General features: G+C 36.6%; 1 protein-coding gene across 2 annotated transcripts in view; it reads right to left on the bottom strand.

The window, feature by feature from the left end:
* ATP9B (ATPase phospholipid transporting 9B (putative)) overlaps positions 1-14,455 on the bottom strand; it is a 338,734-nt gene that overhangs the window by 23,519 nt on the left and 300,760 nt on the right. For both annotated transcript variants that reach the window (XM_045006684.1, XM_045006685.1), the window contains exons 16-17: positions 8,972-9,133; positions 5,853-5,945 (exon numbers count right to left, since the gene is read on the bottom strand). In XM_045006684.1, coding sequence (XP_044862619.1) covers positions 5,853-5,945; positions 8,972-9,133 — 255 coding nt within the window. The remainder of the gene's footprint in view (positions 1-5,852; positions 5,946-8,971; positions 9,134-14,455) is intronic.

The raw sequence follows: 14,455 nt of genomic DNA, 5'->3' as shown, positions 1-14,455 counted from the left end.
AAGCCTTCTGACACAGTCCAACATGGCACTCTCAAACTAGTTAGGGAAATGTGGTCTAGATGAAATTGCTATAAGGAGGGTGCACAACTGGTTGAAAAATATACTGAAAGAATAGTTATCAGTCGCTGCCAAAATGGGAAGGTGTATCTAAGAGTTAGACAGAGGGGTTTTGTCACAGGTCAGATACTATTAATAATTTTCATTAATGACTTTGATAATGGAGTGGAGAGTATGTTATAAAATTTGTGGATGACACCAAGCTGGAAAGGGTTGCAAGCACTTTGGAGGACAGGATTAGAATTCAAAAAAACCTTGATTAGTTGGAGAAGTGGTCTGAAATTAACAAAATGAAAATCAATAAAGGCAAGTGCAAAGTACTATACTTAGGAAGGAAAAAGCAAAAGCACAAATACAAAATTAGGGAATAACTGGCGAGGCAGTAGTATTGGTGAAAAGGATCTGGGGATTATAATGGATTACAAACTGAGCCAACAATGTGATGCAGTTGCAAAAAAGGTTAATATCATTGTGGGGTATATTAACAGGAAGTACTTATTCAAATCTATTTGGCATTGGTGATGCCTCAGTTGGAGTACTGTGTTCAGTTTTTTTGCATCACACTTTAAGTAAGATGTAAACAAATTGGAGAGTGTCCAGAGAAAGCAACAAAAATGATAAAAAGTTTAGAAAATTTGATCTATGAGGAAAGGTAAAAACTGGGTATGTTTAATGTTGAGAAGAGAAGATGGAGGAGGAGGAGCTTGATGATAATCTTCAAATATATTAAGGGCTATTATAAAGAGGATTGTGATCAACTGTTATACATATCCATCAATGGTAGGACAAGGAGTAATTGGTTTAATCTGCAGCCAAAGACATTTAGGTTAGATAATAGGAAAACAATTCTGACTATAAGAAGAGTTAAGTACTGGAACAGATTACTAATGGAGGTTGTGGAATCCCAGTCACTGGATGGTTTTCAAGAAAAGACTAGACAAACTGTCAAGTATAATTGACCTTGCTTCAGTGTGGGAGGCTGGAATTGTTGACCTTTCGAGGTCCCTTCCAGCCCTACATTTCTATGATTTCCATAGCAGCTAATTTGTTTTTTTTAGTCCCTGCTAGATTAGTCTGGACACTAGGTAAAATGATGTCCAACTAGTATACGGTGTAATAAATAAAGATAAAGGAATCACTAATCTTCCCTTTACTGCACATAAGGCATCCATCTACATGCTAAGAGAGCTAAAGTTCAGACTAGTAAAATAGTGAGATTGGCTTTTTTTGTGCATATTGCATAGTGGTTTTAACCCAGTCTGATAACTCCTTTATCTCAAATATACCTTTTCCTTAGCCAAGCTGAGACAAATAAATAATTTGGATCCTTGTGGAGCACCACATATTGAGAATAGCATTTGATAGTATGGCTCATGAAATCTTAGTTGAAAGGATAATTCAAATTGGCTTTGATAAAAATGCTATAGTATACATTGAAAATTGGCTAAGAGGCTGTGATCTAAGTGGTAAAGTACTGAATTGGAGGAAGGTGCCTAGCGAGTTGTGCATAAATCTGTGTTAGAATAAGTACTATTTCACATTTATATTCATGATTTATTAAGGAATAAACAGCAAACAGATAATAAACAGAGTTGTAAAACAGAAAAAACTCTGAAATAATACAAATATATCCAGAAATCTTAGAAACAGCAGAACTTAATAAAATGTAATAATCTGTGAAAAATACAAGCTAATGGACAAATAGAGAAAAATCGTCCACAATGCAGATATTCAGTGGTAATGAGTAACATGGGAAGCAGTAATTCAGAAAGAGACTAAGGAGTAAAAATGAACAGCAAATTAAATGAGTTTGCAATTGCATGACAGCAAAATAGGCTAACGTAAAGGGCTAAAAACGTACACTTGGATAGATCAGTATTAAAGGGTAGGAGGTGGGGGATAATAACAGTTGTGAAGCATGCAAACACCAAGCAGAGAGAGATTATTTCATGTGGTATGCAGGGATATAACTAGAAGTAATAGGATTCATTTTTTTAAAATGTAGTCTGAATATAAGGCAAATCTTCCTGACAGCACGGTATTTTAGGTTAGTTTTTCCCATTCTTTTGATAGTTAAGTCCCCCTTCAGGAAACTGAAACCAGTCATGGCTCATTCAACTCTCAGATGTTGCTAAAGACCTACCTAAAATGGGCAGTTAATCAGAGTAGATCGTGTAGATCTTTAATATATTTCCTATTTTCTTACATGCTTTGATGATCAATGAAATAGTTAACAATATTGACATTTTAAAGAATCATGATTTGCATTTGAGTTGGCATCTTTTGGAATGCATGGGGCAATTTACAACTCAGAGCTTTTGTTTCAGATCCTCTGCAAACTAAGACTACCACTTGTCATCCATAACACTTGGGATACTTTCACAAGGTTTTCTTCATAACGTAACAGCTAGAGACACTGGAGGACAATTGAGACACCTGTCCACACCCACCCTGGCTAATCTTGGGCTATGGAATAATCTCTCAAGATCTGTGACAGAATCTGCATCATTTGGCATTTCTATTATAGACTGGACAAAGCAATAAAATATATACTTCTGCCTTAAAGGCCATTTCCCTGGGGCAGTTCTGCAATGGCTCCAAGGAGACTGACTATAGGGGACCTGAATCTGGTTGTCCAAAAATCACATAGACCCACAACTAGGAGAACTCCAGGAGCCTCATTTTTGTGATGTAGGGCTACCATGTGCCTCTCTACTCTTTCAGGCAGAGAAAACAATGGCTGCAAACACAATCTATATGCAATTCCAGTGGTAAGAGAGCCTGTATGAAAATCTTCTTAGATAAGGGTCTGACCCATCTAGCTGTTAAGATTCAAATGGGAGGCCCACAAATAGAGAACATAAGCTCATGGGGCATTCCCTCTGCCTGTCCTGGTGGTGGACATACCTCGATGATGGACTACCCTCTTGCAGATGACTATGGTTGGAGCAGGGTAAAGAAAAAAAAAAAAAGAAAATTGCCCCTCAGCTAGACAGAGAGTGCAGCACAGATTTTAAAATGATAAAATTAAAATTGAGGTTAAAAAAAATATTAGCTCAAAACTTTGCTCAGCACCACAGAGGTGTTTTCCCTTACTTTACACAAAAACAGGGCTGGATTTCTCTGGAGCTAATGATCCTGCTACACTTATAAGTGATAGAAACTGAAATGAATTTTCCTTACTCCATCTATTGGTAGAAGATCATAATACACAGACAGAGAGAATCTAGGGGAAGGTAAAATTATGGTTCAGATGGAATTTTCACCAATTTATAGCTTTACCACCAAAATGTAACTATGAGCTGAAAATGTATATGCTTTTTTTCCTCAGCCCAGCCACCAACTTTCTTCTTTCTTCTCTTAATTCAACTCATGAGGGTTTAGGTCAGTCACCAAATTGCAGGTGGAAAGCACTAGATGGGATTCATTGGAACCAGGGCTGGCCTTTGATATGGACGAATGGGGCAAAAGCGTACACAGTCTCTCTCTTTCACGCACACACACAGTCTCTTTCACACTCACCCCCCAACACATATTTGTATTATAATTATTATTATTATTGTTGTTTCTTCTTGGTAATTCCTGCAATGCACATATATTCTCTGTAATTTTATTCTTTCAAGGTGCTGTTATTTTAGTTTTTTGACTGGTCTATGCATTTCATAATTTTATTTCCCTCTGATGCTTTAATTTAATTCTTTGAGTAGCAAGTTCTAAAAGGCCTAACCTTTCCTGGCTGGAGTAATTATCATTATTAATTTTATCATCATATTGTGCTTTGTCAGTCATTATTTAAAGTGGTACAAACAAGTAATAGTTTCCTTCTAGAATGTAACTTTAGTGTGTACTAACTTTAGCAGTGCCAGTTTAAAAAACATTAGCTAAACACATAACTTTAGACACTGGGCAGACGAAGGTCGCTTATAACTAAAAACACAATTGGAAAACATCTGTAAAATAACTTAAAATTTCCATGAAAATAAATGCAGTTCCAACTATGATACCAATAGCAATGATGGAGTCAAATGTTAGTGAGTCACCTGCTGCTACTGAGCCATATGAAGAGCTGAATGCTTTGAGAGTACTGCAGACATAGGCGCGTCTACTCCCTGGTGCTCTGGGGTTGGAGCACCCACAGTGAAAAAATGGTGGGTGCTGAGCAGTCACTGGCAGCCCCTCATCTGCTCTCCCCCACAGCACTTCCTGCCCGCCGGCGGGACCCGTGGATCAGCGCCTCCCCCTCCCTCCCAGAGGATGCGGCGTGCTCAGGAGAGAGAGCAGAACTGGGCGGGAAGAGGCAAGGTGGGAGTGGTGCAGGGGCAGGAAGAGTCAGGGTGGGGCTTTGGGAGAAGGGGTGGAGTGGGGCAGGGCCTGGAGCAAAGCTGGGGGTCGAGCACCCCTTGGCACTTTGGAAAGTTGGCACCTGTGACTGCAGAGACATGTGAAACTGGATAGACCAAAGTCCTAAAGAATATATTGTAAAGAACAATCTTGCTCTAGCAAGATATACTACAGTAAATAGACTTATAGTTTCCCCCCCATCTTTAACAGTCATGAATTTGTTCCCGTAGTTACTTATCTGGAATAGCTAGAGACTGACTCAGGAAAAAACCTTCATTTTGGTTCTCCTACAGGATAACACAGTATGCTATTGTTAGTTAGGTCACTTGGATTCCTCCTGTTAATCTTTTTAATAAGGAGACTTCCTTTTGACTGAACTTTTAGAATTGGTTATACTAATCTTTTAGATGGTTAAAGCATATGCGATAGAGCCAAGCAATGACTGTCAAGGAAATATGACTTCTCTGTAGCAAAAGCATTTCTTGCTGATCAAAAGACTACACCCTAAAAGTGGTCTTAAAAAAAAAAGAAGCATAAAATAATGGTCTTAATGAAAAACAAGCCTGATGCTGCCTGTCTGGTGCAAAACACTTATTGACTTGACCTCATAATGTTAAATAAATTAAACAAGTATTTTACAATTAATTGTGTATCATTATCGCCAAAAGTAATTTTTATGACATTTTGCTAGGTCTTGAGGGAATTTAATTTATTCATGTCCCTGATTAAATCAAACCGCCCTGAAGCAGATATTGATTCATATTGCCAATACCATTATGAACATACATGGTGTGATCATTGTATTACCATAACGTCTGTAGGCAGGGTCAGGTTAGGATGATTACTGGTGCCTAGTACAGCAGCACAGTGGAAAATATTTAAGCAGTTTTGAAATGTAGTTTGTGCAAATAAATATATATATATGGAGCTTATATTACTATAAATATTACGTTTATACACACATGGTTAAGTAAATTTATTTAATTTTGGCTACATCCATGAAGATATTTCAGGATTCCCAGCCAATTGTAACAGTAAAGAGACTAGTAGGTGCTATATACAGAATACTTCTCAAAAGTATTTGGGTTTTATGCGTACATTTGTTTTGTAAGGGACATTCAGCATGACAAATATACCCCTAGTCTTAGGTCGCTATGTTGTTCAGTAAAACTATTACCTCTGCTTTCCTTTCTGGGTTATACAAAATTTGAAAACAATTGCAATTCCTTAAAACCTATTCATGAGACACTTAATTGCATTTCACAATCCATTACTGTTTTGATTTAATATTTCCATTTCTGAACCTATTCCAATATCTGTGGTAAAGAAGACATTGTGGTTTCTCCTTCTGTTCTTTGCAAATTTCAGCTACAAAATATTTCTCCATGACAAAATAAAGTACACAGTCTCTTCTACTTAATTTTCTGCTCAGTTCTATCCATGCTATTTCTTACCTCTTCTTCTAACCAGTCATTGTACTGCACAATGGTGGACATTGCGACATCTGCACCTTTCATATAAAAGGTGATTTCTCCAGTAGATTCATCCTGCAATTTTAGAAAAACAGTAGAAGAAATATTTTGTCCGTATTGTTTAATCAAAATGACCGTATCTTCAAAGCAATCTGATTATACTTTAATACAGTAAAACAAATTTGAAATAGCCAATAGCAGTGACTATACCCCTTTAACATATACATAGAACCTTTCATACAAGTTCTCAAAGCACTTTAAAAAAAGATCAGCAAGATTTATTACCCAATTTAATTAATTTTATCCATAAAAATATGCACATATTAGCCTGTTGGGGCATATTCACAACTAAAATCCACAAACTGATAGAGTAAACTGACTGCACCACATTTTATACATCAAGGGAAACCGAGGAGAGAGGCAATGTCCCAAATTTTCAAAAAGTGATCTATAATTTTGGGGGGGGGGTTCAGTTTTTGGGTGCCCAACTCTAAGGTCTGATTTACAGAGGTGCTGAACACTTACAATTCCAAATTAAGTCAATGCAAGATACAGGTGCTCAGCATTTTTGAAAATCAATCCTTAAATAGCTAAAAGTTGGTTGCTCTAAAAATGGAGGCAAAATTACAGGGGTCACTTTTGAATAGTGGGCTTAAATGATTTGCCCCAAAAAACCCAAAGTACATCAGTGGCAGAATTGAAAATAAAGCCTGGATTTCTTAACTCCTAGACCCTGTTCTAACTACTGGAAGGTTCTGCCTCTTTTGTGGTATACAACACAAATACATTTCTGTATTAAGGCTGCCACCTTTCCCTCAGATACATAAGTCTTCACATTAAGATCATAAGTAGGGCTGCTGATTTTAGGTTTTAACTGATAACACTGACAAAACACTCCCAATTAAAAAATAAAATAAAAAATAAAACTGGTGTTTATCCAATAAACACTGGAAATGGTTATTTGTATCTAAAGGCCTATCTGCATGGAACAGTAACATGGACCCCAGAAACAGGGGTGTGATTTATAAAACATTCATACTATGAAAAAGCCCTGAATTTTGGACACCTAAATAAAACTCAAAAACCGCTAAAAATAAATGAAGCCCTAAAGAAAAAAAAGAAAAATCGGAGGCCCTAATTATACATTATTATTTGTATACTATAAAATGCTGGCTAGGTGCTTTGAAAATGGAAAGAGAACAATATTCCCACCCAGAAGTGCTTACAATCCAGTTAGACAATAGAAAGAGGTAAGCTGGAGATATTGTATACTTCTTTAAGAAGTTGCATTGTATTTTAATGAAAAATAATTGATACAATGATACAGTAATAAAGAGTTACATAATATCTCTCAAATTGTTATTCCACAATTTATAAATCACTTTCTTAATAGAGTCTAAAGATATTTTTGTGCAGCTGCACTTCCCCAAAAGTGACTGGTAATATAATTACCAATTAAACTTTATGACCACAAATCATTGCTAAACTTTTTGAAAAATACACTTTATTTTACAACCAGGTTCTAAAAATCAAAAATAGACAACAGAATTGCCAGCTTCTGAAGTCAGTCCTTTTGTTATCAAAGTATTTCCAACTACGTTTTACAAAAACAATCCTAATTCAATTTATTCTTCCTTGTATTACTATGGAGTATTTTCGGTTGCTGTGGTTGAGGTTGTTTCAACATTTCCCTTAGGAACCTCTATTTCTAGCACTTTGGCCAGGATCCACAAAGGGACCTAGGTATTGCAATGCTGAGTGTTGCAATGCCTACCTTTCAGGTGCCTAGAAAATCACAGGAACAACACTGCAATCCACAACACCTGAAAATGGAACAGCTTCAACAGGAGAGACTGAGGGAGTCCTACATCAGAATATCCCATAGCTCACTTGTTAGACCATTCTCCTGAAGAGTAGGAGTCCCCTGTTCACATCATTTCTCTCCCCTCAAGCAGAGGGGGAACTGAAACTAAGTCTCCCATATCCCAGGCAATTGCTCTAACCACTGGCTATAAGTTATAAGGTAGGCACCACCACTACCACTGGCCAGATTTTGAATAAGACCTACTCTAGTAGGCGGCCTCTGAGCAGGCCTACCTGATTGGACCCTGTACATCAGCTAGGCGGGTGAATGCCCATCTTCCCCTGGTTTGTGGACCACTCTGGGGCATACGAAAGAGATAAATACCTAGAGGGGGGCAGCAGTGCACATGCCCAGATGTAAAAATCTTAGGTGCTTAGAGATTTTTTTACCCTGAAAACGTAAGCACCTACAGAGTTAGGAGTTATGAGGATCATAGTGAAGACTAAAACTGGGACATGTGCCTCTAAACTTCAGACTTAGGGAATGTTTACACTGCAATGTTTACACATGGCTGGCCTGTGCCAGATGATTCGGGCTCGTGGAGCTCAAGCTAAGGGGCCTGTTTAACTGCAGTGTAGACTTCTGGGCTTGGAATTGCGCCCAGGCTCTGGGACCCTGTGAGATAGGAGGGTCCGAGCTTGGGCTGCAGCCCAAACCCGGAAGTCTACACTGCAATTGAAGAACCCCGCAGCCTGAACCCTGGGAGCCCGAGTCAGCCCTGGGTTTTTAATTGCTATGTAGACATATTCTTAGGCACCTAAGTACCTTTGTGGATCTGGGCCCTTGTGTCTTGGCCACTGTTGGTCATTAACTTGCCCCTGTCTATTAAAGTACATTTGGTACTTGAATATTACTCTTAAATCTTGGAACGTTAACAGAACTATAATAGGTACAATGGGGAAATTAAAACTGGAGTTTTAAGCTGTGATTGTGGAAGCTGCTCTATGCATGAAGTATTGAAGTCAATGTGGCCCCATGTTGTTGGAGCGTTCCGCCTAAATGGAGCACCTTGCAGCAGAGACCTTGTCTTAATTTTCTAAAGTATCTTGTTGAATATTTTGTTGACAAATGAGTGTTATTTACAAACCTTCCAAGTTTTATATTTGAAAAGTTTACAAAATATATAAACTATACATACTTTGAAATGTCCACATTTATACTGAATAAACAGGTACACTGTTAAAAAAAACCTCTTAGTAAAGTAAAAAACAATTTAAAGAATATTCAAAACATTTACCCGGACTATGATTCCCATGCGTTTGCTCTCAGATGTGAAGGGGAAAACTTGAAGAATATAATACGTCAGAATTTGTCCTCCTGGACTCTTCAGTTGCATTGAGGTCAGATCCCTGTTAACCAGAGTAAGACCAACACTCTCTGTCCATTGTACCAGAGCTACCTAAAGAAAAGCACGTTGAAGTGTAAAAGGTCAATTATACCCTTGTGTAAACTACACTAAAGCCAAACAACTGACTTCAGGTTAAGGATCAAGACTTTCCCTAAGACACTAAGAAAAACAAATCTCATGTACAGTGGTACAGAATTTAAGCATGGAAATATTTTTGTATAAGATGACAAAATAACAATAATGGTATGTGTATTTTTATAAACTCACTATAAAGCATATAAACAGGTTTATTTGAGTTTATTTCTCATACACAGAAAGTTATTCACTGAAAAGAGGTTGTACCATCATTAGAGTGTACTGTGCAGAAATATTTTTCTTTAACAGTTCTCATACTAAAATGGGTTGGTTTTACTAAAGGAATGTGTTCATTTAGAGTTAACAGAAGACATACCAAAGAGTGTATGCAAAACATAATACAATAAATAAATCTGTTTTCTACAATGTTCATAAAAACATTAATAAAAAACCGATGAATACAAAGTAATGAGAATAATTCCGTGTTAAACATTTTTTGTAACTTTGTGGTTTCATAGATGTTTACTTATTACAATTTTTAAACAGACAACATAAAGCTTGTATTACTTACTGTTTTTCAGTATATTGTAGTTACTTAAACTTAAAAGTTGATTACTTTTCTTATAAAATATACTGTATCTGGGTTTCTGCCTAGTAAACCACATATGAAACAACCCTTTACAAATCTAGATCAACAAAAGTGCTTAGAAAAGTAGTCTATTTTCCTAAGGGTGATGATGGGGAGGACTGCTGCATTGTACAAATTTCATAGACACTGGCTAAAATTAATTCCATTGCATCTTAAATACACACCCTAGGGAACTGCAAAATAATTGTTGAGAACTTCATATTTTTCCTCTAATGAAGCAGCAATTTTGAAAAGTTGCTAAACTTAGTAGCATGCTACTTACCTTCTGTTTTGTGCACAGTGTTCTTTACATACTGTGGTATCCTATTTTTCAATAGTGTAATAATGACCATTGGAATTATTTAGCCAAACGTTTTTAAGTTAGGAAACCTGCTTTATCACTCTTTGATAAACAAAAACATTCCATATTCTTTTAATGGGTAATATATGCTAATAGATTTATCCTCCAAAATTCTACTCCTCTGCCACCTCCCTATTTATCAAACCTCACCAAGGGCTGGATTAGGTGTTTAATTGCCTTTAAAAATCTAGCCCTAAGTTTTTAAGAATGAAACTGACTATTGTGCTGAGGGCCTTCATAAGTGGGTCCTTGTACAGGGCCTCTGCATTGGGGTCAATTTTGTTCCCAAAAGTTAAACCTAAACTGGCATAAAGCAGTACTGAAATCTTCAGCTGGCATCAATTTTCATAGCTCTATTGACTTCAGTGGAGTCATGACAATTCATGCCAGCTGAGAATCTGCCCCTAGGTGAGTAGATCACTTTATGTAGCCCCTTATGGGAAGTTAAATTAGAAGGAGGTGGCCGGAGTGCTCTAACAAACTAATACAGGATGTTGTCAGTGCCTGTAAATTCACTGTAGGCACCAATAAACGAAAATATGGAAAAGAGATGGTTACTGGAGGAGAATAAGAACATTTTAAAAACAACATTATTAGTTCCAAAATCACAGTGAAAGTCTATTAAAGATTTTCTTCTACAATAAAACTACCACATAAGCTGCAAATGATCCAATACTCCCAAGGTTAATTTTCAATTTTCACAGTGAAAGGTTACTATTACATTCTGACCTGTAAATTGCATCTTTCTGCTAATACCCTATCATCTTATTTGTGTCCCTTTGCCGCTAGGACTTAAGTGTTCTATATTTGGTGACTCACATCTGTTTATTATTTAGTTCATGCTTGGCTTCACAGACCATTTGAGTTAGCAGTTTGTAACACAGTCATTTTAGATTATACCTGGGCTACAACTCTATGAAGTTTGTTTAGAATTGACCACTAGTGGATCATAGCTGGATAATAAGGCACAAGAATCAACTGTGTGGGTGAAAGGCTTCAACTTAAGATAATCATGTTAACTTTACACTGGTACCAGCCAGTTAAAACATCTGTTTGACCAACAGGATCCTGACAGCATTGAGAATGATATTGTTAAGTCCTAGTTTCAAATACCCAGAGTTCTCTAACATTCCTAAGTTGATTCTCCAAATATTGTTCTGTGCATGTGTAAACAGGCTGTCCTCCTGCAAGATCTCCTCATGCCTGGACTAAAGGGCTAATTTCCATCCAAGGAATGGGGGTCCATGGGGAAAAAGTGTCAAACTCTTTCTGAGGACTTAAGGATTGCTGTACAAAATAACCAGCAAAGGTCTGGATCAGCTGCACAAAGGAATTCAAAGCAGAGAAGAATGCTTATACAGGGAAATAAATTTTACTAAATAGGACAGTGTGGGCAGCCTAGTCTCTAAAACAAAACAAACAAACAAACCCCCACAAAAACAAAAAAAACCAACCCTCTCCCCCCAGCAGGCTGCAAATTATTTTAATTAGAGTTAGTCTTAGTTGTGTTGTGTTTAACTTTACCATTTGAAGAGCTTAACCTCTCTAATATGCTTGATTTTATACTTACATCATTATAAAGCTGAACTGCTCTTTTCTATTTAGTGTTAATTTGAGGTTTGGCACGTCAAATGTTTTGGATCAGATAATTTGTTTCTTTAGAAAAAGTGGTAAGAATAAATATACACACCCTCAAGTTAAAAATGTATATAAATGTTAGTAGTTCAACCTTAAAAGGACACAAACTCTCTACATTTTACATATAAAGCAGACACCTTATTTGCTAAGATTTTTAAAAATAAGAGTCTAATCTTGGGCTCCTAAATTAATATTTCTGCACCTAAGTAAGTGGTCTGATTTTCAAACATGCTGAACACCTGCATTTTCTTTTGATGTCAATAGGAGCTGCTTGGTTTTCATCACTTTTAAAAATCAGGCCACTAAATTAGTATCCTAACATTAGGATCCTATTTTTAAAAATTCGGGTGTTAGCATATGTTACAGATGTATATACATAGCATATTTAGCAAATATACATACTATATTTTGGCTAACAACTATGAGAATTTGGAGTTCTTATTTTGGGCACCACACGGTTCCCATATTTTCTGTCATGGCAATAAGAACACATTAAAAGTGACTAAAAAATAAAAACAAACAATATTTAAGTTACATTCCTCATTTCATACACTTTTGACTTATGAAAATTAGATTTGAATGCTATACTTGGTTTTGCTTTTTCAACATAACATTGGTTTAATATATATTTTTGAATAAAGAATACCTTTGTTAATACAGACATTTCAGTGCTAAAAATATGATGACCAGCTGCAAAGTGGGCGGGGGAGATATACAGAAGTATTAATAGAAGAATTGTAGAATAGTAGAATTGGCATGAATACTCAAACTGGGTATTTGAAAATATACCAGTTATGTGGTGAAGACCAGTGGAGGGCAAGAGGAAAGGCCATACCAACGTATCCCCTGTCTTTGGGGCAGTTGCCACTCTTCTGGAGCTTACTACTGCAATTCTATTTCCTTTCCTCTGCATCACTCTTCTGAAACTCTAACAGTAAAATTCACTTTCTCTGTAGTTTCTGAAGCATGATGCATTTTGGGGTATAAATACCAAGGAAAGCCTTAGAGCACAAAGTGAATGAAGCTGCAGTAATGGAACACGATGGAGAGGAGCTGCTGGTGATGGCTATTGCCACCAACATAGCAGAATGTCTCTTTCCCCATCCCTTCATGGGAATTGGGAATGAGCATCAGAAACAGGTATTACTTTTTTTTTATGTATTCATTCCAAAATTAATAAGCTGATCCACTAATCTAAGTAGTCATAACAGTCATGTGAATTCAGATGGGCTAATTTGCTACCAGTGGTTACTGTTCCACCTAAAATAGTCTGTGGCTATGGATACTGTCCCTCTCCATCAGTAGTGAAATAATTCTTAGTATCAAGTGGCTGCCCAGCCTGAAGGACAAGCAATAAAAGTGATTTTACCAAGTGCTTTTAAGGCAAAACCAAATACTTTCCTTGGCATTTTAGAATGAGGTAACTAAGGAACAGACATGCCAAAGCTTACAAAGAAAGTTGCCCCCAACCTAATCTCTGAGGAGGCAGACCCATATCTAGGACAGAGTGACTCTTATAACAGTTACTCTTATAACAGTTGTACTTAGCTAGAACAGCAAAACCAGACTAATTATGCTTACCTCCTTTTGTAGTGTTTTAAGTGCTTTGAGATTTTTTCATAAGAAAAAAGCACTACACTGAGTGCAATGCAACGTACAATGTCTTGGCCAGCAAGCACAATGGGCTAATAGGTTAGGCATTAACTTTGCATTACAAAGAAACCTGCATTTTAAGTTGGCATTTAACTTAGTAGGACATTTAGTATTTTTACCAACATGAGGAGTGAAGGCAGACTGTACTGTTGCATGACTGTGTGGCTGACGTAGTGAATGCGCATATCTTGTGAGGTACATGCAAAACGAGGCAGGGCTCCACAAGAGCCATTAGTAGCTTGCACAACATGTCACACTCCTTTCATTTAATAATTTGGCAACCTAACTATCCTGTCTATTTAAATTGTGTATCATTTGCCTAGCAAAAGCACAAATTGAAAGATGTAAAACTTTACTGGAAGTTCCCAGAAAACTCCGTAAAAATAGATAAGGTTGTTAAATGAGAACAATGTAGTTACCTATCATATCAGTCATAAAACCCTAGTATTTATTAAAGATAAGAAAATGAATGGTTAAGGAATCATAAATCTTACACTGCACATACAACAAAACATTATTCTAATCAAGTAATAAAATGCATATTTTATAACACAGCTATCTTACCTCTAACCTAAAATAAATACTATTCTTTCATCATTCTCAAAATATAAATAGCCTTTTGAAAAAGAAATAAAATGCGTACATGTACACACAGTTGTCACATTGATCAGCCTGAAAAACTCAATCTACATAATTTTATTATTTATCACTAATGTACTACATTTTCCCCACTAACTTTCATCTGTAACTTTATTCTTAGGAAACAGCAGTAACAAATTCTTTACCACAAAATTATGTACAGATATTAGCTGTTAATATTTCCTATTTAACAAGTTAAGAAAGATACTTTAAAAAAAACAACAACTAAGCCTCAAGTCAACAATGTATTAGTCAGAGTTAAGGTTGATATTTTTGATGAAATATGCATTGTTCAAGATATGCAGGAGAATGAAACAGACCCAGCAACGGATTTTTAAGTGCAAAGCCTAGCCATTTGGGTGGGAGGAAGAGTCAGAGA

The sequence above is a fragment of the Mauremys mutica genome, chromosome 2, assembly GCF_020497125.1.
Source record: "Mauremys mutica isolate MM-2020 ecotype Southern chromosome 2, ASM2049712v1, whole genome shotgun sequence".
NCBI lineage: Eukaryota > Metazoa > Chordata > Testudines > Geoemydidae > Mauremys > Mauremys mutica.
The sequence above is the reverse complement of the archived record's forward strand: the minus strand, read 5'-3'. Positions and strand labels throughout refer to the sequence as shown.